General features: G+C 32.1%; 9 protein-coding genes across 9 annotated transcripts; 5 read left to right on the top strand and 4 right to left on the bottom strand.

Annotated features, from left to right (window-relative positions):
* Positions 1-873: 873 nt before the first annotated feature.
* Positions 874-2,409, top strand: ASCRUDRAFT_39060 (alpha-mannosyltransferase; the record flags this gene model as incomplete). The annotated part of the gene is made up of 2 exons (XM_020190907.1): positions 874-1,291; positions 1,364-2,409. 2 exons carry the CDS (start codon positions 874-876, stop codon positions 2,407-2,409), a joined length of 1,464 nt encoding a protein of 487 aa, XP_020044861.1.
* Positions 2,410-2,997: 588 nt separating this feature from the next.
* ASCRUDRAFT_77805 (alpha-mannosyltransferase) lies at positions 2,998-5,700 on the top strand (the record flags this gene model as incomplete). Its single annotated transcript, XM_020194010.1, has 1 exon — positions 2,998-5,700. A coding segment is annotated over one exon (2,543 nt), but the record flags the coding sequence as incomplete, so codon positions are not given.
* A 219-nt stretch (positions 5,701-5,919) lies between these two features.
* Positions 5,920-7,499, bottom strand: ASCRUDRAFT_77804 (uncharacterized protein). Its single transcript, XM_020194009.1, has one exon. The coding sequence runs from the start codon at positions 7,445-7,447 to the stop codon at positions 6,056-6,058; it is 1,392 nt and encodes a 463-aa protein (XP_020044859.1). The 5' UTR covers positions 7,448-7,499; the 3' UTR covers positions 5,920-6,055.
* A 970-nt stretch (positions 7,500-8,469) lies between these two features.
* Positions 8,470-9,825, bottom strand: ASCRUDRAFT_82708 (uncharacterized protein; the record flags this gene model as incomplete). Its single annotated transcript, XM_020194766.1, has 1 exon — positions 8,470-9,825. The coding sequence occupies one exon, from the start codon at positions 9,823-9,825 to the stop codon at positions 8,470-8,472; it is 1,356 nt and encodes a 451-aa protein (XP_020044858.1).
* Positions 9,826-10,867: 1,042 nt separating this feature from the next.
* Positions 10,868-13,474, bottom strand: ASCRUDRAFT_77802 (uncharacterized protein). The gene has a single exon (XM_020194008.1). The coding sequence runs from the start codon at positions 13,219-13,221 to the stop codon at positions 11,116-11,118; it is 2,106 nt and encodes a 701-aa protein (XP_020044857.1). The 5' UTR covers positions 13,222-13,474; the 3' UTR covers positions 10,868-11,115.
* A 444-nt stretch (positions 13,475-13,918) lies between these two features.
* On the top strand, positions 13,919-15,377 carry ASCRUDRAFT_77801 (60S ribosomal protein eL20). Its single transcript, XM_020194007.1, has 2 exons — positions 13,919-13,943; positions 14,590-15,377. Coding segments are annotated over exons 1-2 (519 nt in total). The 5' UTR covers positions 13,919-13,942; the 3' UTR covers positions 15,108-15,377.
* Positions 15,378-15,499: 122 nt separating this feature from the next.
* On the top strand, positions 15,500-18,360 carry ASCRUDRAFT_10136 (uncharacterized protein; the record flags this gene model as incomplete). Its single annotated transcript, XM_020188527.1, has 2 exons — positions 15,500-16,251; positions 17,028-18,360. The coding sequence occupies 2 exons, from the start codon at positions 15,500-15,502 to the stop codon at positions 18,358-18,360; spliced, it is 2,085 nt and encodes a 694-aa protein (XP_020044855.1).
* Positions 18,361-20,710: 2,350 nt separating this feature from the next.
* ASCRUDRAFT_77799 (uncharacterized protein) lies at positions 20,711-21,366 on the top strand. Its single transcript, XM_020194006.1, has one exon. It carries the CDS (start codon positions 21,163-21,165, stop codon positions 21,355-21,357), a length of 195 nt encoding a protein of 64 aa, XP_020044854.1. The 5' UTR covers positions 20,711-21,162; the 3' UTR covers positions 21,358-21,366.
* Positions 21,367-21,583: 217 nt separating this feature from the next.
* ASCRUDRAFT_10135 (transmembrane 9 family protein) lies at positions 21,584-25,195 on the bottom strand (the record flags this gene model as incomplete). The annotated part of the gene is made up of 2 exons (XM_020188525.1): positions 21,584-21,694; positions 23,216-25,195. 2 exons carry the CDS (start codon positions 25,193-25,195, stop codon positions 21,584-21,586), a joined length of 2,091 nt encoding a protein of 696 aa, XP_020044853.1.
* Positions 25,196-25,775: the final 580 nt, after the last annotated feature.

Below are 25,775 nucleotides of genomic sequence, written 5' to 3'. Positions count from 1 at the left end.
ATTCTATAAGGTTATCGTTGGTGATTATATCAAAACCACCTTTTGAGTAATAAAAAGAGTTAAATTTTGATTTTTTTGATCAAATACACAATGATATCCTGTGTTGGATACACCAAAATGGTTTTCAGAAGATTCAAGTTGAATGTTGCTTTAATTGGGGTACTTTTGGTATTATTGAACCTTTATTTTTTCCATAGTTACTCCATTGATTCGTATTCCATCAGTCAAAATCATCTTCTTGTGAATTATTTAAAAGAGCCACCATCAGTAAACCCTAGACGCATAAACTCAATAGATGACATATTTCTTCAAAATAACTTTGATGGTATAGATCAAGATGTTTATCCATCTAATAATTATTCATCTGTTTATGATTCTTTATTTTATAACCTGAGTATTCATCCCATCAAATTTCAAAATTTAAACTTGAATCAAAAGTGTAATTTATATTTTAATCAATTGAACTATTTAAATGACTCTTATTTTTTTCCAGTGTTTAAAGATTTCCAATACAACGGCCATATTTACGAAAAAGAAAAGTTTATCAATGACAAAATTAGTTCATTAAAAAAAGAGATTGAAAAACAAAATGACAATAATGACAATAATGATGATAATGATGATGATAAAAAAAAGATTGATTTAAATCAAGAAAGAATCTTCTTATCAACTTATGTTGATCAGAATATTGCAAATAATTATTACGTAGACAATCTATTAGTTGATTCAATTAATCATATCAGAATATTTTCGCAATGTTATTTAAATGATAATCAAAACATTGATAACGAATCTAATAATTATACCAACAACATCAACAATATTAATAGCAGTATCAACGATGATAATAATAAGACTTGTTCTTATAATGAAATGAAATTATTTCCCTTTTTATCAGGAAAATTGCCCACTATAACAAGATACGATGGGGAAAAAATTAATTTTTCTTTAACAGTTGATAAAAATAAAAAAATCAATAATAATAATAATAATAATAATAATAATAAGGATAATGATAGGGACAATGATAAGGATATTTTAAATTTTGGTAATTTCAACTTGGCTAAAAGTAACTCCAATACTTGTTTCACCAAATCATTGAGAAACTCCTTTAGTGGTAAAGGTATTGCAATATCAGCTTCAGACAAATTCTATCCAGATTTAATTGGTTTGATTAAAGTTTTAAGGGCCTTGGGAAACACTCTCCCAATTCAAATTGTTCACAAAAATGATTTATCGTTGCCTTTTCAAAATAAATTGATTAAACTAGCAAGATCTGATAATCTAAAGAGTAAATATCTGACATACTATGAGAATAATAAGAAAATATATTACCAAAAGAACTATAATAAACACCATAAAGAGTATTTGGACTTGGAATTTCCCAAACAAGAGTTATATTTTGTTAATGTTGAGGATTGCATATCTGATAATTATAAGAGCTATTTCGACGGGTTCTCGAATAAATTGTTGGCATTGTTTTTCAATTCATTTAATGAGATAATATTGTTGGACACCGATACAGTGTTATTTGTTGATCCAAACGAGTTTTTTGAATTTGAGGACTATAAGAAGAATGGAGCATTTTTCTTTAAAGACCGAGAGTATGAATTACGATTTGATTATAAAGTAGATTTAGAATTTTTTGAAAAGTTGATGCCAAATGATTTAGACGAGTTTTTTTTTAATATCAATTTGATAACAAATAAGACAAAGAAAAACCGGTTTATGAGTGGACTAAAACATTACATGGAATCCGGAGTTGTAATCATTAATAAGAAGACACATTTCAAATCTTTAATAAACTCGTTAACATTGTCGACAGTTCCGCAGTTTATGGGTAAGATTTGGGGTGAAAAGGAGTTGTTTTGGTTGTCGTCGTCGATAATGGGCGATGAAAGCTACTCATTCAACAACATTGGAGCAGTGGCAATAGGCGAGCTATCATTACCAGAACAGAGACCCAATTCGAAGTCCAGAGAAGTCTGCTCTACGCATCCAGGACATATTAGCAGCGAGGATTCCAAAACATTGTTGTGGATCAACTCAGGATTTAAGACATGTAAAAAAGAAGGAAGTGAGGTGGTTGACATGACACTTGACAGCTTCAAGAACAAGTACGAATCAGTGGAGGATTTGAAGAGCTATTATGAGACCCCATTGAGGATTACAGGAGCAATACTTCCTCCAGATGCCTCCAACGAGTTTTTGAACAACTTGGGCGAGCCCTCGAGAGGATGGAGAATGTTTGAGTCGTGTAATGGATATCTCTGGTGTGGTTTCAACGTCGCTGGAGGAAACACTCAAAACCCCCAGGCAGTGGGCAAGGTGGTGGAGTATAACGAAGAAGAACAGCAATTCTTCGACTTTCTTGGTGAGTTGTGGATAGGAAAGGGAAACGATGAATAAGAAGCCATTGGGTGTTTTCTCTTGTGTTTTCCAGCTGTGAGCAGCTTTTTGTTTTGTTCAGCTCGTTTTTCCACTTTTTGCTCTCTTTTGTTGTCATTTTTGCTCTACTTTTGCTCTATTTTTGCTTTTTTTTAGATTTTTGCTCTCTTCCCTTCTGTTCTCTGCTGAAGACTGTGCTGCCTCTGCTGCCCAACTTGTTCTGTTTTGTTACTTTTTTGTTTTTTTAGTTCTCCAAGCTCCCCCAACCCAGGGGAGCTTGCTTCTCTAATTCTCTTCCCTCACCTTCGATAGGTCATGTAGGACCTGGCTGCCAGCCCCAGAGACAACAAAATGGCCCAGCACAGACCACTGTGCTGCCTGTGCTGCCTGTGCTACCTCCGCTGTCTCTGCTGTCTCTGTTGCTCTCTTGAGCTCTTCCAACTGCTCCCAGCCCCAGCTGGCTTCCACCGGCTGGTCTTTCCAGCTGGATGAAGACTGGATGTGCTTGAGATGGCTTAACCGAAACACACTCACTCCAGCTGTTCACTTCTGATCTTCTCCTTCTTCGTCTCCAACTACTGCTGCTCAGGATCCCTGTCTTGTTGCAAAATGCTTTCTGTAAGTACCAGAGGAGCCTTTCCCTCCATTCCCAAGGTGTTCAGGAACATCATCAGTGTCTTGCTTTTAATAGTGGTTGTTTTTCAGTTGCTAATTTTCTGCCATTTGAGTGAGAAGAACCAAATCATTCCTGCTGATGCCTACTACAACTACAAAAATAACAAGAATAACAAAATAAACAGCAACGGTTTACAAGATGCTCCTGCTCACTTAGAGAACCCGGATCTCTTTTACGATGAAGACGACTTCAACAACAACGAGATCTACAACCACATCAACAGCGAAATTAATAGCGAAATCTACCACAACAAAATCAAACTTCGCCAAAATGTCACCAAGGAATTGCTATTCAACGATCTGTTTGCTTCATCTCATTATAAACATCTAATTGAAACTTATTCAACCTCCTTCTCTTCAAACTTCTCCTTGGATAAAAGATGTGAGCTATATTTTGATGACCTTTACATTGTTAATCCAGACTGGCGTATAACTTCCTTTGAAGATTATCCCTATTTAAAAGGAGTCTTTAACCACGATCAATATATCGAAGACAAAATTAAAAATCTAAAAGAAGAAAGAATCACTAAACTAATTGAAAGTGGTGAAACTGAAGAATTGGCTGAACTAAATTACGAAAAAATCACTGATCAAGAAAAACAAGAGTTTGAGCTTCAATTCTTAAGTGACTATAACAAAACTATCCAAGCTGAACAAATGATGATAGATGCTCTAACTCATTTGAGAGTCTTTGGCAAATGCTTCATCCCTGATCCTTCTGATCCGAATAAATATCAAAATTACAATAACGATGGTTCTTTCTTAAATTCTTTATCCTCTTCTGACTCAATTTCTCAAAAGATTAAAAATGCTTTCAAATACCTAACTTCTCTCAATTCTGACTCCAATTCTGATTCCAATTCTGATTCCAATTCTGATACAAACCCAAATCAAAATTTAAAATTTGATGACCCACAATTTCTTTCAAGTTTAAATGATTTTTATGAAAATGAACAATTTAATCTAGTTGATTTATGTTACGACACTGAATTCCATCTATTTCCTTGGCTAACCAAACAATTACCAATATACACAAGATGGACTGGTGAATCGGTCCTTGGTATCCCCCAAACATCAAATTATATCAAAGGTGGTAAATATTTTATCGATAATGACCCCATAATCTCTGATGATCAAACACAGTTTCCTATCTTCAATCAAACTTATTTTTCGGCTCTTAAATCTCAAAATAACTTTCATTCAAAACGTGCTTTAAGAAGAAACTGCTTTCTAAATCAATTTAGAAGTTCTCTTAATGGTAAAGGTATAGTAATTTCAGCTTCTGACGATTTTTATGCCGATGTCTTGGGTTTAATCAGAATGCTCAGAGCTCTTGATAACGAACTTCCAATTCAAATTGTTCACAAAGGTGACTTATCTCTTGAAACTCAAATCAAACTAATCAAAGCTGCCAGAAATCCAATGAAAATCCCAAGACATTATTTCAATGTGGTTTCCGATTATGTTTCTCATGATTTTCCTAAACAAGAAATCTGGTTTGTTAACGTTAAACACTGTATTGCCGAAAACTATAGAAAACATTTTCTCAAATATGCAAACAAATTACTAGCTTACTTTTTTAACTCATTTGATGAAATGATTTTATTTGATACTGATACTGTCCCAATGATAAAACCCTCGGATTTCTTCAAGTTAAAACCCTACAAATCCTCAAATACTTTGTTCTTCAAAGATCGTTCTAATAATGAATTTATGGCTGACCATGATGCTAAATACTTTAAAAAATTAATGCCAACTTTTTTTGACGAATTTATGTTTGATATACCAAAATCAACTTCAAAAACTTTGGAGAATCACTATCTTAAAGGACACTTTAAACATTATATGGAAGCAGGAGTTGTTGCAATTAAAAAATCAGATTATTTTCCTGGAATTCTTTCCACTATCCAATTACAGTTTTGGTTCCCAGTTAATTCAAGAGTTTGGGGTGAAAAGGAATTATTCTGGATGGGCCAATCGGTTATTGGGAATGAAAATTATGAATTTAATAAACATCATGTTGTTGCAGTTGGTGAATTAACTCCACAATCAAAAAGAATAGAATCTGCATCTCACGAGCTATGTTCAACTCATCCTGGCCATCTTTCTTCTGATGACAATAAGACTATCCTCTGGATCAACTCGGGGTTTAAACGATGTAAAAAAGAAGAGGCTTATAAAATAGATATCTTAGTTGACTCGTATAAAGAAATATTTACTGAAGAATCATTAAAAGAACACTATAGGGCTCCTTTGAAAATTAATGCAGCATTATTACCTCCAGCTGGTGACTTAAATTTACTAAACGAAATAAATGAGCCAGCTTCTGGTTGGGTTATGACAATGCAATGTGAAATGTATTTGTGGTGTGGATATGATGTTATTGGTGGCAGCTCTGATCCAAAATATCGAGGATTTTATGTAGAATATGATAATATAACCGAGTATAAATATGACTATTATGGTCATTTGTGGATGGGTATTGATTTGGAAGAATATTCAGGATTTTAATTTCTTGCTTTCTCTGTTTGCTTTTTCTTGTTTTTTCGTGCTTTTTTTTTAAACAATCTTGGCTAGTGTTTGTACAATCATTTTTTGGTTTTTCGTTGTTGTTGTTTTTTTCTATTTAAGCAGCTTTATAGACATAGTGTTTGGAATTAAAAAAATTTATTTTTAATTATAAAAATATAAAAATTATTGTATAAGATAAATATATAAAAACTATTGGAAATGAAATATTATAAGATAGTAAATTAAATTAAATTAGATAAGCTAAATTAGCTTAAATGAAGTTAGATAAATTAAACCAGAATTATTTTTTTTTTAAAAAAAAGATGGTTATTTCTACAGTTGTCTAGGTTAAAATAGTGAAAAAAATAAAAATGAATCCAAAATAAATCATTAGAACAGAAAAACAGTTTAAAATAGAAAATAGGGTTAGCTTTTTATTTTATTTTATTTTATTTTATTTTATTTTATTTGAAAAGGATCTTTAATTGGAAAGAATATAATTTTCAATGTCATCTAGTTTTAAAGCAAGTTTTTTTCTTTGAAATTTAGTATTAGTAAAGTATTGTAGATTTTTAGTGGACGAAGAGTTCTGCCATTGATTTGAAGAATTATTGGCAGAAGTTCGATTTATATTTGTATTGGAATTGTTATTGGGGGTGGTATTGCTAGAGGAATTAGAGTTGATATTTGTTGCTTTATTATTCGAAGATGAGTTGGAAGGATCAGACTTTTGAAGATCCGAGTTTTGAAGAATGGGATTATTGGAATTATTGGGATTATTGACATTGATCAATTTGATAAAGGCCTGTTCTTCAGGTTTAAGTTGATATTCATTACCAACAAAAGTATATTTTTGGTTTGCAAACTCTTTTATTAGTTGAGTATTTTTATATCTTAAATTTTTGTTGAATTTGCCATAATTTTCAACGGCAGCAAGATAATCTAATAACCTTAGGGCTTCATAATTGTTAAACACATTGACGCCTATTTTTAAGAAAGATCTTGTGGGGTCGTCATATAAATCCTTGTAATTTAATTCAGCTTCGTCAAAGATTTTTGTGGAGTAAGAGACATTTTCAGCGCAAGAGAGTTCACATTGCAATTCATTTATATTTTTAAAATCAGTTAAATCGTCTATATGGTTTAAATCAGGTATTGACAAGTTATTATGGACACAATCAATATGAGAGATGTTTATATTTTTATTTGAAGAGACAATTGACTTATATTTTGATAAGTCATTTTTCAATTGGTTATTTGTGGATTGAAGATTTTCATTTTTGATTTTTAGTTTATTATTTTCTTGGATCTTTTCCTGGATTTTTTGATTGAAATTTTGATTTGAGGATTGGTAAAACGATATTAAATCATGTTCCGACAAAGCGCTATTTTCAGTTGAAATTGAGCAAGCAGAGGTCACATTAAGGTTTGTATTTGGAAATTTATCAATGTTAAATTCATTCAAAAAGTTGTTTTGGAAGTTCATTTGGTCTAAATTTCTGTTTATCTTTAAATTTTCAGACAATTGGTAGCTGGAAAGTCTCTTTGAAGTGTTGGAATTAAGGGCGGAGTGTTTTTTATTTATATACAGATCAGTGGTGTCGGTTTGAACCGAATAAGAAGGAAAGATTTTTGGAAGTTTTCCATCATTCAGTAGAAGATAATTGATTGTAGAGTTAAGTTTGATATTGGCACCCTGTTCATACAAAAGTTGGTTCTCCAACATGACAATTCTGTCTTGTAAATCGTTTGAGGAAGAAGTGACATCATCGGATGGAGGAACTGTAGAAGCATTGGGCAATTGGGTTGAAGGTTGTGTCGAATTAGGAGATTCAGATCCCATTACAAGTCTCAATTTTTTTAAGGAAGGCATCTTGGGCAGCAGAAAGCAAGTTTGGAAGTATCACAGTTGGTGGGCTCAAAAACTAGTGAGAAAACACTGGAATGGCTGAGAAAAACTAGAAGAAAACAATGAGAGGTTTATATATACCATTGAGCTCTCGCAGGTTCACGAAACAAGCTGAGCAGACGTTTGACATTGTTTTGGGCCTGTCGCGTTGAGTCAGTCGCAGCGCCAGCAACCAATCAGCGACAGCCCTAGAGCTCATAAATATGCAAACCCTGGCACTTTCTTGACGGATTCTGGTGTGATTGTGAGATCCACTTCTGGGCTAGAGACAACATCCATACAAGCATATCCAAGCTGCGTTCAGCTGGGCGGCTGTTGGCGCAAACGCACCTTTTTTCTGGCGCGCGCTCTGTTCCAGAGGGAAGCGTGGGCGGGCAGGCGCTTGTGAGCTCAGTTTGGAAATCAGCCGCCCGTTTGCACGAGGGAATGCTTCTTGCAAATGGTGACCAAATTCTGCCCTTTGAATTACTCAGAAATGACCTTTTTGAGCTAGGAACACGCACTGCTACGCAGATCTCAGACAACATATATTAGGTTTTGGATTGCAGTGCGATGCGGAAGGTGATACGATTTTCCGAGTGCTAATTGTTTACAAATAGTGTTGAATAAACTTTGGCTCGGCATTGTTTGCGCTTGTGCGTCCGTTATGCAAGAGTCAACTCAAACAGGCTGCACATATGGACACCTTTTCAAACAGAACTGTCCGCATTGGGGCTCTTGGACAAATTGAATTAAGCTAACATTAACTTTTGCAACTACAATTGTCTGTAACTCTCTTGAATTGTGCTCCTGCTTCCGATCTGATTATGCTTCTTGCTCTCTTTCCTAACCTCCAAGATATATCCATCTCTTTAATGGCATCTTTTAGCTTTTTCTTCATACGTGATTTGCCATTTTTCAAAGTCAACTGTTTTACACATTTCACTCACCTGTAGCTTCGTTTTCTTTTACACCTCTTGTGCGAGAATTTTTTCACTTTTTCCTTTTCAAATGTAATTGAATATGTCCAATAGACGGATTTCCTTTGCCATCACTTTTTGATCAATTGATTTATTATCACCGCCATGGCTTCCCTGGCTCCTATCGGTTCCTTCTCTTTTTTCAAAATTTGCAGTTTTTGTGATTATATCTGGTTTTGTATTTGTATTCCTTTCTCCAGTCAACAATAAAACTTCCTGTTGGTGTTTTTCGTAAAAGCTTGATATTATCAACTCATTTATTCTTCGATTCTTTTGGCTAAATCTTGTATGCATTTCAATACCACCGACACAATCCAAGAGCTTTAATCGGGAACTCAATATATCATTAGGAATTCGATCAATTTTCATCATTATTCTTGTTGGATCGTTGTATATCTCAATATATTTTTTCCTAATTTCGTCCAACAATTCGTCACTAAATTCAATTTTTTCAATTCCTTCAATTGTATTTGCTTTAGCCGAATTGGCCTTTTTAATGCCATCATTACTATTATTATCATTATCATTATCATTATTGCTTTTTTGTAGTGTCCATCCTGTGTTCATCTTATGAAAATTCATCTTAATACAGTTAACCTCACTCTGTAATTTCATATTCTCTTGAATTAAATCCTCATTTGCTATCTTCAATGAATTATTTTCTTCAATTTTTTCTTCATCCTTTATTTGGTAATCTCTGTTTAAATTTTTATATAACTCAATCAATTCACCATCATCAAAATTCCAATCCAAATTCAAATTTAAATTCAAATTTGAATTTAAATTTGATGAATTGCTATCAGTAGCTTCAATTGATGAGTCCATTGATGAATTCATTATCGAATTCACTGATGAACTTGTTTTTATCTTTAATGATGATTGAACTAAGTTTGAACTTGGATCATTAATCTGATACATTGATCTTTGTCCTATTTTGCTTTTGCTCAACTTAGATTCCTTTGAATTTAATGTCGATATCTCTGAAGCAGCATAACTCAAGTTTGTAACTGATTTCGACGCCTTTCCACCTTTTTCTAAAAGATGGTTTATTGCAGCATTAAGTTTTATATTAGCTCCTTGTTCAAAAAGTAGTTGATTCTCCAATAGGTTTAATCTTTCTTTATAGCTCTCCAATTCTTTCAATTCTTTCAATTCTCTCATTTTTTTTACCTCTTTTACTCGTTTATTATATTTATCATCCTTTTTGGTATCTTCTGTAACAACACTCTCTTTGATATTATACTGATTGCTTCCATTCTTAAAATGTCTTTTATGTTTTTGCTGCAAATGATAATGAATTATCTTCTCATTTTGCAGATATTTAGGTTTAAATCTATCTTCACTTTCTCTTAATTCATTATGTTTAAATGTCATTAAAGGCATTTTCAAGGAGGGGAGAAAAAACTTCTATTAGCACTAATCTTTAGTAGTTTTATTTATCAAAATAAAATAGTAAAAATAAAAATAAAAAAAAATAAAATAAAAGTAACTTGTTTACTTTCTTTCTTTCTCGTTCTTGCCCTTTCTTTTAAAATAAAAAAGAAATTGTATCTATTTAATATAAATATAAACAAAGATATCTTTTAAGGGGATCAAATGAGGAGAGAATCCATTATATTTCAACTCAAAAACAATAGTAACAAGATCTCAAATTGCTGTTTCAAAGATACAACCTGAACTCAGTAGCCACTTTTTAAACATAACATATAAAATTATTATACAACCAAACTGTATTACTATTTCACTTTAACTTCACCCATCAATAAGCTTTATAAACCATTGTAATTTTCTTACAAAAAAAAAGAGAAGAAAGAAGAAAGAATCGATTGCATTTTTCAAAATCTTTTCAACACATCCTTTATCATTGATATGTTAAAAAGAAAAATCAATCTTGCTATTTTTGACATAGTTCCTGAACCAACTAATGAAAGACAATTAATTCCTTTTAAGCAGCTTTCACTCTTGCAATATTTAAATTCTGCTTTGTTTACCACTCCTATTGAGATATCTCGACTCAGTGCTTGAACTAAAATTAGCTGATAAAACATAAAATTCCCAAGAACCAATTTGGTTTATCAAAGTTCACAAATCTGGAAATCTCAGACGACTTGTTTATTGCTCAACAAAAATTTCAATAGACAGGAGACAGAAACCAATAAGAACTCCTCAAAATCAGCAGATATTATCTAATATCGTGAAACCAAGATGGAATTGATTCACGACATTGTCTTTTCAAGAACGAAAACTACAAATTAATTTAAAGTTGAAACAAGTGTGAGACTTGTTTCCTAGATAAACAGGTTTTGATTTATAAAGAAGATTGAACGTTTAGAAATATAAGTATAAAGAATAAAGAATATTTAGAAATATAATACTTATATAATAAAATATATGTAAAAAATGTAATTGAACATACCAAACAACGAGAGAAACTATCAACTAAAAATAAAATTAAAAAAGCAACATTAAATTAAAGGAAAATTAAAGAATGAATACACATATGGGTTGTATAATGGATAAGATCAAAACATTTAGACAACAGCAAGAAATAATTTAAAATAAGACATTAGGGATAAAACAAGAGAAACAGAACCAAATGGGAAATCAAATACTTAATTAGATGACAAAAACTAAAGTGAAAACTTACATGACTTTGAAATGATTGTAAATTGGCTATTTTGTAAGAGTGTAGGAATCAATATTTTGTAATCTTTTTTTTGATTTTTCTCTTGTAGAATAATTGGTATTTTGATCTATGATATGGTGGTCATCAACAATAGCATTATCATCAGTAGATAAAGAGATTCTCGGCCATTGTAAAAGAGATTTGATGTTGATTGCAGAAGTGGTTTTTTTAACGTTTTTGTTTTCAAGACTTTTAATGACTCTTTCTGAGAGAGTTTCTTCTTTTTCTTTTAAATAAATAAGACCAAAATCATTATATTTTTTCATTGAAAAGCTATGAATGATCTGCTCATCTTTTTGTCTAATTTTTTGACTGAAACCGTTATAAATTTCCAGGACAGCAATTAATTCGTATAGCCTTAAATCATCTATTTTATTTATTTGAGGAGAGTTATTTATTTTCATGAAAGATCTAGTTGGATCTTCATAGATTCGTTTGTATTTTGATTCGGCTTCATTGAATACCTTTGAAGAGAATTTGAAGTTAAGATGGGATTTATAGATGGATAGGATTTTATCTATGACATCATCAGAATCTTCATCCTTTTTTTTATTTCCAATTCGGGGATTGTTATTAAATGGAGAATTTGAGGATATATTTTGGATAAAGGATAGGTAATTGTTGTTTTTGAAATTGTAGCCTAATAGATTATTTAAATCTTGTAAAAGGGAGTTAAATTTATTGAAAAAGCTATTAATTTCTATATTATTTGCAATAGGATTTTTACTGTTATTGTTATTGTTATTGTTATCAGTATTAGTATTAGTATTATTGGTAATAGTGGAAAGAATATTACTGCTATTTTCCCAAATTGAAACTAATTTAATGTAGGCTAATTTAATTTTTTTTAAAGAAGAATTTAAATCTGATATTTTGTGAATCAAGTTTTTATTTGATATCTTGAGGTCATTAAAATCTGAAATTTTTTCATTATATTTTTTTTTGATATCGTTATTTGAATTTTGGTAATAAGTGATGAGATCATGGTGGTTAATTGAGTTGTTGTTATTTAAATTATTTATATTATTAGTATTGTTTATATTATCGATTTTTGTTGGAAATGATTTATTATTTTGAAGATGTTTATTGAAATTATTTTGCTTATTTTTAATATCATTGGTGGTTATAATTGTGAGATTTTTAGTATTTTTATGTTTGTTAGTATTAGCATAAACGTTAGAGTTAGAGTTAGGGTTAAGATTAGAGTTGGGACTATTTTTGTGATTTGAATTGGAATTGAAATTGAAGTTGAAATTAGAGATTGAGAAAGAATTTGAATTTGAATTTAAGGTGGTGGAAGAGGTGAAAGAAGTGGAGGAGGTGATTGAAGGAGAATAGTTGGAAGAGGTGACAGTTGAGATTGAGTGAGAATTTAGGTACTCTTGATTGTGGTTAGTGTTAGCAGCTGTGTGATTTGAGTCTAGATCATTTTCAGTGGATAAAGAAAGATGAATAGTCGAGGTTAATGATTCACTATCAGAGGTATTGACATTGTTGTGATTCGTATCACTGATTTTAGAATCAGAAATGTTATCGACTTTGTTTTCAGTTTTATTTTGAGTTCTAGTTTCTTTTTTGCTTTTGTTGAGAATAAAATGATCGAAATCGTCGATATCATCTAAATAGTTCAAGTGGTTAAACTTTTCAGTGTGAGAACAAAGAGTAGAAAGTTCTGAGATGGGTTTGTTAGAATGACTTGAAGAGTGTTTGTGTGAGGCATTAGTATCAGTACCATTGGTTAAGCTCGATAAGGAGCTTGGGATGTTGCCATTATTCTGGAGGATGTAGTTTATGGCAGAGCTGAGCTTTATGTTTTTGCCCTGTTCGTAGAGTAGCTGGTTTTCGAGCACAACAATTCTCTCTTTGTAGGACTCAATCTCTTGTAAATGGTTTTCAAAATTGTTGTTGTAGGTGTCGTAGAGCCCATTAACATGATCAATGGACACAGAGCTAAAATTCAATGCATTCAAGTTGGTGACTGAATTCGAGCTGGAAAGGGAAAAGGGATGGTTGTGAGCTGGGACTATGGGTGATGTGAGCGAGAAGCTGTTGGCATAGGGGTCTTTGTAGAGATTGGATCTTTTGAAGGACATTTTGAGGTGGTGAACAGGCGAAAGACAAGGTGAGGTGAGGGAAGAAGGAGCTGATCACCAGAATTTATACCCAACCGAAAAATTCCACACCTCATAGCAATTCCCAAACAAGAAACAGAAAACACCATCTTGAAAGGGGCCATCGCCCTCGTCTTTTTGGCTCTGTTAACCCTGTTTTTCCGTCATTTTCTTCTCTTTCACCATCTTTCTCTTCCTCTTTCCCAGCTCACGCTCCACCGCCGGCAGAGCCCGAAGCAACAGATTCGGCACTTTCCCCAGCCCCTTCTCCTTCTCCATCTCCAGCGCCATGGCGATGCCGCTGCTTCGCATACACGCAGTGACCACGCGAACGCAAACCTTTTTTTGCTGAGCAAACGCTGGGAACGCAGTGTAATGCGCTTGGCACGCATCTGTATGATTGGCGCACACATCACTCGATTCAACAAGGTTGTGTTCGCATTCTGTGTTAGGGCTAATAACTTTAATCACATTTGTGAAAATAGGGCTTTAATATTTTTGACATATTGGAAAAGCAGTCATGCCGCCGGAGTGGTGCTCCCTCTGGTGCGCGAGGTTTTCGCTGGTCCCTCTGCTTGCGACTCACATGACTCACCGAACTTGAAAATTGTCATCAACAAATTTATTCACCACAAGATATTGAAGCGACAGTCCTCCATAGCGTTGAAATAACTAGACAATATCCAGCCAAATAGTATCAAAAAGTAAGTGATCATATATTACTCTCAGTCAATTAGTTCATATTGCAATGCGATTTGATTGGTTTCAATTTTTTCTGTCCTCTTAAGCGTGTTTACATTTGATTTAATAAGAATTCATCACCTACAAGACTGGTTTTAACTTGTTTTTTTTCAAAAAAGTTGATTAACTGTTATTTACTGAAAAACCCGTATTAATAAAGATTCAAATAAAATGAGAGTAAAATGAAAATATTAATCAAAAAAACAACAATCAAAATATTAAAATTGGATCAGATTTTAAAATTTATCAAAATTTTGTGTTTTAAAATATAAAATTGTTTTTAAGAAGGAAACGAATAGTTGATTTTGTTTGAATAAGAACATTTGTAGACCAATATAGAAAATTGAATATTTCAAAGGATAATAATTATTCAAAATAAACTGGATTTAATTTTAAATTATTATAAAGTGCTTAGAGCGAATATGAGTTTAACATATAATGGATAATAAATGGAATGAAATTAATAAGAATCATATTAAATAAAATCTGATAAAATTAAATTGAAACAAATATATCAAGAAGAAGAGATTGACATGATAAAATAAATTTTTATTAAATTGAAACAAAATGACTAACTTTTTATTTTTCCTTTTATTTTTCCTTTCTTAGTGTCTCGTCTTACTGAATATCAAGTTATCGGTCGTCGTTTACCAACGGAATCAGTTCCAGAACCCAAATTATACCGTATGCGTATTTTTGCACCAAATATTGTTGTTGCCAAATCTCGTTTCTGGTATTTCTTACAAAAATTACACAAAGTTAAAAAGGCCTCTGGTGAAATTGTTGCAGTTAACGTTATCTCTGAAGTTCACCCAACCAAAGTCAAGACCTTTGGTATTTGGATTCGTTATGATTCCAGATCCGGTACTCACAACATGTATAAAGAATATAGAGATGTTACTAGAGTTGGTGCTGTTGAAATCATGTATCAAGATTTAGCTGCCAGACACAGAGCTAGATTTAGATCAATTCATATTTTGAAGGTTGTTGAATTAGAAAAAACTGATGATGTCAAGAGAAACTACGTTAAACAATTTTTACATCCTCATCTTAAATTTCCATTGCCTCACAGAGTTCCTAAGTCCACCAATACTTTTTCATATAAAAGAGCTTCTACATTCTATTAGAAATGTGATTAAGTTGATTATGCTGAATAAGTTTGATTTGATTTGATTTGATATAGTATAATTTAATTTAATTTAATTTAATACAATGTAATGTTTTATTAATAATTGTCAGTGCAAAGCGATGATTTTGTGTATTTTAAAAGTGAAATTTAAATTGCGAAATCCACAACCATCGATGATTTTCATAATCATGTATAATTTCCATAATCGAATTTCCATATTCATATATAGTTATAAGATAATAAAACGGACGGGTAAGTGAGATTGGGTAAATATGACACAAATGAATCAATTGTAGTTGCAATTGTAATTATACACCAAAGATAAAGGTTAAAATGAGGGAAATTGGAAATTTTGTAGGCAGAATACGAGAGTATATGATAATTTTTGCAATGATTATTATTGTATTTTTTGTGCGATATTGTTATGTTTATTACCGATTGCGAGATAATTATAAGTATTACAATACTTATAATACTTATACTAATAATACTAATAATAACAATAATAGTATAAGAAATAAAAAAGGTAGACTTGAGAAGATTAAACAGGAAAAAATAGAAGAATTGATAAATGAGCTAAATGAAATACAGAAAAAAGAGAGACAGGTTTTGGAACAAAAACGAGAAAAAGAGGATAAAATTAAGAAGATTGATGAAATTGATAATTTAATTGGGGACAAGATCAAGAAGGCCAATATTGATATTGATAAGTTGAGGATAAATGAGTTGAACAAAATTAAAGAATTAAACGAGGATAAAAAAAGGCAAATTACAAAAATGAAGGAAGAAGAATACAAAGCAATTTTTGAAGAGATAAATTTGGAATTAAAAGTTAAGATTAATGATATCAGCAAGAAGCTAGAGTATTTGAAGGGGTCTATTGAGGAAGAAAAAGAAAGAATTTGGGTGAAATACGGGGATAAACCCAAAGGGGCCAGAAGCAGAGGGAATGATAGCGATAATGGCAATGATAGCGACAATAGTAATGACAACAATGGAAGTGGAATTTTGATTGAAATTGGAAGAGAAATCAGCTACTTTGATGAACTTAATAGGAAAATAAATGAAAACATCATTTGGAAGATCGGATACAACCAAATCAAGAACAAAGAACAAAGAAAGCTAGACAACTACAGAAAGCAGTTTGAGAACCAAATGAGAGAGCAAATGAACCGACTAGGAGAGATGCAGGGCGAGTGGTGCACCAGCACCATCAGCGAGAGCTGGAGCAAAAGAAGTACGCAGCACCGGTGGGAGAGCGACAGCCTCAGTCTGAGCGAGGGCTTGCTTCTCCTTCTCGCCCACCCCGAAAAGGTGGAGCACACGAAGATGAGGCAACAGGAGTTCCACGTGGCGGCCGCCAGCGACAGGCTCCTGGCCATGGCTCGCAGCACGGCGTACACCGTTGCTCGGCTCCAGCGGCAGTTGGAGCAGATGGGCCATGAGTAGTGAGCAGCAGAGGAAGCTCCGACAGCAGAAGTAGCAACAGAATCAGCAGCTGGTGATTCCGGAAAGCGGCAGGGGAAGCGAATAATAGACGCACATGCGCCAGGATGTGCGTGTACAGTTATGCAGAGCGCCGCAATGCGTGTACGTGCGTCTGCCTCGGCGCGCGCGAGAACCGTTCGATGTTTGGAATACGGTTTAGGGTTTATTGCCGCTTTGGTGCGCGGATCTGTGCGGCGGCATGCTTTTGGGAGCAACACCCAGCAGCATGGGAGAGCTGTCGCGAAAGTGCAGCGATTTTTTGTAATTTGAGCAAATCCTCCACAAGCTTTTTTGATATAAAATCCTGCTTTTCTCTTTATCTTTTTAAGCTGCTCTTTCTTCGATTCTGCTTCTCACCCCAGTCTCATCCAGCTTCCATACTACCTCCTCCTTATCCACCATATATTACCTTGCTTATGTCGCACTACAGCTCCTTTTCTGATATGGACTATCAAGCTCTAAAGTTCCAGCTCTCTGATTTGAAGAGCCAGTTGACTTCGAAGGAAAACCAGATCCTCAAACTACAGTACCAAAACAAAAACTTGCTCTCTCACTACACCTCCTTCAAAAAACTATACATAAGCAACTTGGTTGCCATCAAAGCAGATCTCTCCAATATCAAATCTCTTTTTTTCCCCAGCAACGACACTCAATCTGATATCAGCTCTTTTAACTCCAACAAAAATTTTGTTCAGAATCTTATATCCATTTTCAATAAAGACTACGACTCGAACCTATCCAAGACTATCAAAAACAAAATGGAATTATCCACCATTATAGCCCAAAAACAGAAGATCATCAACGACAAAAATGATCTAATTGATTCTCAAAAGGATGAAATCAGTCAACTAAAATCGATAATAATCAACTTGAAAGAAAGACAAAAAGAAAAGGAAAAGGAAAAGGAAAAGGACTCTCTTTCTCTCAATAGCCCTCCAACAAAGCCAAGCTCAATAAAATCAAACAATCTTGAAAAGACTCCTTCCAGTCATAACAACTCCATCGCAACTTCTCTCTCAAACTCCTCTTCTTCAAAAACAATCAAGAAAAAGAGACCTTCTTCTATAATCTCATCCCATTCTATAAACTTACCTTCTCCAAAGTCTTTTTCTTCTTCAAAATACAATCAACAAATTTATCATCAAATTTCCGTCCCCATCCCTCTTCAATCCATAGATCTCAGCATCCAAAGATCAATATCTCCTTCTTCCTTTAATTGTATCCATATAGATTCAGATAATAGCCATATTGAAAAACTTGAAAGAAAACTGAGCAAAGATTCAAACCTTTCAGCTAACTCTGAAAAATATCCTGATTCCACTTCTTCGTTTTCCTCAAACTCTTCCTCTGATGAAAATAACAAAAGCAATCATCATTTCAATAATAATAACAATAATAATAACAGCAATAACAGCAATAAAAACAATAACAACAACAACCACTACACTCACATCAACTTGTCAAATGATCTCAATAAACCTGAGTTGTTCAATTTTAATACTAAAAGTATTAAAAACTCTTCCTTCTCTTCTGCGTCTTCCTCTTCCTCTCCTCCTCAAAATTCTCTAAAATCTTTTAAATCTCATAACCAGTCTAGTCCTGCTAGAACTATAACTGACCTGGACTTAAATATAAATTATTCAGGTTCTCTTAACTTTACAACTAATTTCAACGATAATAACGATACTAAATCTACCATATCAAAATTATTTAGTCTACATAACAATCAAAATAAATTATCAAGAAAAAAAAGAGTCTACTAATTTCCTTTAATCTACTATAATTTATTATTATCATTATTGTAATTTATTATAATTTATATTTATACTATACTAATTCTCCATTATTAATACTACATTATTAACGTTTATGATTTTAATGATTTTCCACCTTTATTTCAAATTGTTACTACTATTATTACGACTTATTATTACTAGACTTCAATATTTACTCACCCACTCACTCACTCACTTACTTTCATTCACTTCAACTTTGGCTTTGTTGTTTTAATTTCAATTTTGATTTCTCTTTTACTCTTACTATATAGATATAATCTTCATTATCACAGATTTCTCGGTTTACTTGCTTTTTCTACAATGTCTTATCATTTTACATTATTTTACACTATTTTTACATTATTGTCTATGGTTTTTCATTTAAAAATTTGGTTTCTATTCTATTCTATTCTCTTATTCTTTTTGTCTTTAAATAAATTATACTCTAATTCATAATTATTAATACACTTTTCATTCTATTTGGCAATAATCCAATCAGTAAATTAAGAAAGTAAGAAATTACAATATTCCGTAATCTCTTCAAACATCTTCAATTCTCCAAGTCTCTCCATTTCTAATGGATTGCTCAAGTCAAATTTTCCCAATTATAGTTACGAATTATATATTAACTTATAATGATTAACTTATAATGATTTTCATAAAGACAATCACAAAGATAATCAGAAAAAAAGTTTATAGCAATTTTCCACTTAACACATTTAGTCTATTTTCCTTAGTCGGTTTAGAATGTTTAGCTCAGTAACTTTATTTGCTTATTCAGGTTTTAAAAATGAGTGTTATTTGGAAATTTACCACTTTCTATATCATGTTAACTCTATTTCGTTATTCAGAATAATGTGAACAAACGATAACATAAAAAACCAACAAAAATTTTACTCTTTTAGCTGATAAAATAACTATAATTGCAACTATGCTTGTGATTATAATTATGGATGGAAATGTGACAGTAATAATGAAGTAATTTCCAATAGTTTGAAGGCATGAAAATTCATTTAAAATTACCTGGAATTGATTTTTATAATTGACCTTAAATTGACTTTAAATTGTAATCGACATGACTTAATCAAAGATAGCTTCAGTTGAAATGAGAAAGGTTCTTTAAAGGGTAAATTTTGCTGGTTGGAGTTGTTTAAAGACAATTTCCGTCTGATTTGTATATAGATTGTACCTTTGTATGTAAACGACCAAACCAACAAATTTGTTTTGACTTTAAGCTACTGAGAAAGTCAAATCAATGGTTGAAACTTTGTGGATTAAATAAAACTGGGTAAATAAAAGTGAAAGTAAAAAACAGTAACAACAAAAAAGGGGAATAGAAAAGAATTAGAAAAAATAAAAATAAAAATAAAAATAAAAATAAAAATAAAAGAGATTAAAGTAGAAATATGGTATTAGATTTAGATATCGAGAATAGTATGATGAATTTAACAAATGAAAAGATATGTTAGATTATTCAAGGTGAATAACCATGATTTAAATTAATATGTATTTAATGAAGATAGCATAAGGAAGATCATTTAGAAAATTACAAAATATTAGCCCATTAAACCAAAATAGAACAACTTTATAAAAGATTAGAAAATGATTATGGAAAAGGTTAAAAGCAAAAAGAAAGAAATGAGAAATGAGAAATGAGAAACCAGAAGGATGTGAATATGAATAAAGTGAATAATAACATTAATAATAAAGTGAATAATAATGCGAGTAATAGTGTGAGCAACACTATCATTACTATTGGGATAGAGTTTGATAATATTCTAAAATAGTTTAAATTTGTGCTAAATGAGTTTAAATGAGTTTAAGCATTAAATTCTACAGAATCATGTTGATATTCAGAACCAAGTGCAAATGGTGGAAAGAGTGAAGACAAAAAGACTGAAATCAGCATCAGTGAAGCACTAGGTTGGGAGTAACTTTAATAGGCATTGGATGTATTTTGAGTCTCCAAGCAGAAGATAATCAGGTAACAGTGATATTTTGATACTGTTATAAGTCAAAATTCAGATCCAAAGGTAATAAAGCCCATTTGTATCAGTGGAAAAAGTGGAAAAAGTGGAAAAAGTGGAAAAAGCAAAAGGATTATAAGACAAGTGAAAGACATGAAAAAAAAAGTGAAAACCTGTGGAATTTTGGCAAAACACCTCCAAAGTTTTCAGAGTTTTCACAGAAAAAAGAAAAAACTAAAAAGAAAACTAAAAAATTAAAATTAAAATAGAAAACTAAAAAATAGTTAAAACCCACAAAAACCAAAATAAATGTCATAGAATCGTATTTTACAAAAAGAATGACGAATGCTCAGTAACAACCAATTCCCAAACAAACACAGACAATAAAGATACCAATCGATTAAAACTGAACTTGCCAGCTCAGTTTCCAGGCGAAATGAACGTCAGTGGAGTGTTCTGTCTAATAAATTGATACTAGCTGATAGTTTAGATGAAAAATTTGGATAGTCAAAGAAAATACAGAAATAATTGATACGGTAAAATTAACAAAATACGTGCAAATGCAAAAAAAATTTGGTAATGAGTACATTTTCGAACAGTTCCATGATTGATGATTCATATTTCATGTTATCTCAAGTTGGGATGGAAGAAATCACCAGTCGGGGAACAATCTGGTCTCGTTAGCCCTTTTGCACTCGCTGGTTACTCTGAGCTTGACAATAGACTTAGCTGAAAAAGTCATATAACATTCTTTTCCCTATTCAAATCCAATCTAAAACCAGCCCGAGTTACTTTTCGGAAAGCATCCGTAGTACCTACGAACATGTACCGTAGAAACGGCGAAAGCACAGAGCACACGACGAAAACACGTAATATCGCAATTACACCCGTAATCACACCGGACGTTGACGGCGTCGAAATACCGGTCTCGAATCGCACTCGCCGGTCGGCTGGTGTTTCAGCTTCCCAAATAAACTTTTCACAGCTTCCTGTAAGTCTCTCAGGGTTTCTTCTCTAGTGCTGCGAATGAGCTGAGGGCTTTGTTGGACTTGTCGCCTGTTTTGTTTGGGGAGGAAGTGGGTTGATTTGTAATTAATTACCAGAAAAAGAGCTCATTTGCACATCATCCCAATGATATGCAAAATGTTTCCAAAAAACCCATCAGTCTGAGACTTTGATGGTGACAAGTGCATTTGGAGAATTCAGGTCTGTGGTTATAGCTTTTATTTGGTTTGGATAATAATTCAGTTATTATTACTATTATTACGATTATCATTATTATTGTGAATGTTATTGTAAATATTATTATAAATATTATTACCAACACCTTTTGTTGCAAGATCCCCCATCGAATCCTATTATTTTCCAATTTCTGGTTTTCCTCAGGTTGCCTCTGAGGTGATTTTGAAACATGAACAAATTTATATTACATTGTATTGGTTTGTATTGGTTTGTATTGATTTGTGTTGATTTGTGTTGATTTGTACTGAATTCCCCTAGTTTTTAATTTGCCCATATCCAATGTGCCCTTGCTTTTATTTCACCAAATAAGTAAATACCCTCAATTGACAAAACCAAACACCTACTGTAGGCAAATGGCTCTTTTCCTTGTGATACATGCCCCTTCTTTGCTTTATTATTCTTGATTATTCTGATTTTCCTGCTTCGCATTCAATTATCAGTCAATTATCATTCAATTGTGTTTTAATTATTTCTTGTTTCCTCCAAAATCATTTCATGTTTGAAAATTGGTATTCTAATGCCAGCACTAGCTCACTAATCCAAAGAAATAAAAACACCTCCTACTGGCCATTTGGCTAATCTTCAAAAGCAATTTTGCTTTTAATTCCATACAATTTCAAGTCTCTCATTCACCAATTCCTATTTCAATTCACCTCTGAAATTGTTATTGTTTTACCAATGTTCAATCCTCAATGCTTAATGTTCAATTTGATCTTTGACCTTTGACCTGATTGATGATATAAGCCTTTACTCTTTTCTTGCTTTATTATCCCTTTGAATTTCCATTTCCTATCTTTTTTAAATAATATTGTATAAACTTTATAAATTTACATTTTCTTTTCGATGTTCATTAACTACATTTTCATTTACACTTTATTTTCCTTCTTAATACGTGAAATTAGATCATTATCTTTCTCTTTTGGTCAATTCTTAATTGAATAATTCATTTATTTTTTTTATTATTAATTGTTTATTCTTTAAAAAATAAATAATCAACTCATTTTTCTTCTTTTCTCGCTCTCTCTAGTTTTTTTATTATCTTTTTTCGTTTAGAAATTAATTTTTAACTTATTCGACTAATTTAATAACCTAATTAATTATCTCTTTAACTTATTTAGTGAAGTTTATCAAAAAAAATTTTCATTTTATATTCATTTATATTTCTTGATATTCATCTTAAACTGAAAAAAAATAAAAAAAATAAAAAAATTAAAAAAATCAAAAAAGATTAATTAATTAAACTGATTATTCTAATAAATAAATAAAAAAAAAATAAAAAATATATTAAAATAACTAACCTGATACATACATATTTAGATACCTAAATACTCACTTACTCATTTACTCACCTAATTAGCTAAAATTTATTTCAAATAAAGACTTCTAATAAACCACCAGCTAAAAAGAAAGCCAATTCCACCATACATCAACCCAAGTGCTAAACTTAAATTAATACTCTTAATTAAAAAAATAATCCAACTTGAAAAATCGCCAAATCCACTCTTAAATGAATGAATTTGATAAACAAGACTCATTACTGTTATTCCCAAAAATCCATTAAACCAACTAAACCAAATCCATTTCCAATTTCCGCAATTCAATGAATTGAAAACCATCAAAATATCTATAATCACCATTGAAATCAATGATAGTATTAATAGATACAATGTCTCAAAATTTGAAAAATTAAAATACTTGAAATAAACTGTAGCATTCAAAATTGAAATTTGAAACATTATAATTGAAAATGGTATAATCGATGAAAAAATCGACGAGGGAATCAATTTTAATAAAATTGGTTGAGGAGGAATTTGTTTCTCAATTTGATTAATTTTAATAATCTTATCACTTTTCCCATTATCATTATTATTATTATTATTATTATTAAGAGTATTGTTGAATAAATTGAATTTTTTAAAACCAATTACAAAACTTGTTAAATTAATTGGTGTATAAATAAATAACCAAATCAAAAAAAACTTAAATAAATTTGAAATTGGTATAAAATTAGTGGAATTGACATTTTTATAGATTATATTAAGAAATAAAGTTGAAATCAATAAAAAACCTGGTAAAAGAGTTTGATTTTGAAAGAATAGTTTTTTAAAATTTGATAAATTTGATTTATCTGTTACAAAATTTTTAAAAATTGATATTGTTACAATTGAAGAAAATGGAGAAGTTAAGATAAATAAATAAAAAATTGAATGTAAGATCTCGTTGGGGATTATAACTGAGATTAAATCAAAGGACAAGAGAGTTAAAACTGAGAAAGCTATTAAGAAAATTTGGATTCCATAACCAGTTAAATTTGCAAATAGAATCAATTTTGAAGGAGATCTAAAGACTTCATTTGATAAAGAAGACCAATTTAAATCTAAAAACAATTCATCGTTATCGATATCAAGGGCATTTTGGTGTAAATCAGATGTTGAATTGACATTTGAATTTAAATTTGAATTTGAAGTGGAAGTGGAAGTGGAAGTAGAGGAATGCTTTTCATTTGTAAGAATTGTTTTGATTTTTTTCAAAAATATTAAAAAGAAAACAGAGGTTAAAACAGAGTAAACGATTTTAGATAGATATTGGATCTTAAAATTAACTAAATTGTAAGAATAATGGTTTAGCCTATCTTTCCAGCTTGTTGGTTGACCAACAGTTTCTCTCCAGATGATATCGTAGGTAAAGATGACTTTGTTATTAGAGAAGGGGATTTCAGATAAGATTACAGGAGGGTGTAAAGAGCAAGAATTTTTAACATATCTTAAATTTGATTGTTGACCTGCAACAGCTTTAATTATGTTAAATTTTTCAGCACCAATGTTAATGTAATCAATGACGATTTGATAATGAGTAAAGATTCTTGGGAGGCCATTAGTATCTAAATAGCCTAGAGGCAAATTATTTGATATGTAAAATTTATTTGAGTTGTAATCAAAGAATTCTTTACCGATGGGGATATCATCGATATATAGATTAATTCTGTAATCTTTTCTAATTAAATCATTAATGTATTTAGCACTTTTAGTTGAAAAATCAACTGTACAAGCAAATTCACAACCTTTTTTGATTTTAAATTGAGCAGAAAAGGGAGAGTTGTAGACGTTGTTATTGAAAAGGTTATCTTTTTTAAAAATGTAAATTTCATCATAAGAAGGTTCTTTAGTTTGATTTTGAGAATTTGAGGATTCAAGATCTTTTTTTTCATTATCATCATTGTCATTACTATCATCGTTATTATCATTGTTATTATCACCATTATCATCTTTTTTTTCGTCTTTTTTCTCATCGTCATCATCTCTTTTTCTCTTTTTATTTCCTTCGTTTTGCTTTGCCTGAAGCTGAAGAAGCTCTTCAAATTCTTGAGCAGAGTATTTTTGTTTGAGAGGTGGACAAGTCGTCAAAAGGTCATGTTCGTAGAACCTGATAGGATACAAATAGTACTTGTTGTCCTTGGAATTGGCACCAGGGGAGAGATTTGTTAGAGATATATGGACAATGTCGTCCTTGGAGTAGTCTTGTTTGTAGTAGCTTGTAAAAGTAAAGGAGTGAGCGAGAAGGGAGTTGGTGATTAGGACGAGCAAAAAGCAGCAAACGTAACTGAGAGGAAGCATTATGAAGAGTAGAGCAGCAGCAGAAGAAGCACAGACAGCAGAGAAGTCTCTTCGTGGATGAAGAAGCAGCAGCAGCAAAGAAGAAGAGGAAGCAGAAACAGCAGAGAAGAAGCAACTTGTCCACAGCAGCCAGGTGCAGAGGACGATCAACGCAGTGGCTTGTTTGAACCAGTGCTGTCCTTCCCTGTGCTTCTTCTGCTGCTTCTGCTGCTTCCTCTTCTTCTGCTGCCCATTCTCTGCTATGGACAAGGACATATTTGCTCCTGCTAATGCTTCGCTCAGAAAGAGAGCCACTAGGTTTTCTCGCAGCCTCAGGCTCTCCCTCTCTAAAACCTGCAATCGCTCCAGAGTCTTCCAGTGCCTGTTGGTGCTCATCGCTCTGCTCTTTGTGCTCAACTCTCTACTCTCCACCAGCTGGTCTTCCTTCAGGCTGTTGGCTTTCGACTCGTATGCAGACTACGACCAGCTAGCCCAGTACTTGAAGAACGACGATGGGCTTGGTGCCATTGGATATGGAATCTCCAAGGGAGGAACTGGCAACATAGGCTTCCAGCAGAACACACGAAGAAACACAAGAGGA

Source organism: Ascoidea rubescens (genome assembly GCF_001661345.1).
Source record: "Ascoidea rubescens DSM 1968 unplaced genomic scaffold ASCRUscaffold_17, whole genome shotgun sequence".
In the NCBI taxonomy this organism is placed as follows: Eukaryota; Fungi; Ascomycota; class Saccharomycetes; order Ascoideales; family Ascoideaceae; genus Ascoidea; species Ascoidea rubescens.
This window is presented reverse-complemented; position numbering and strand designations above follow the sequence as displayed.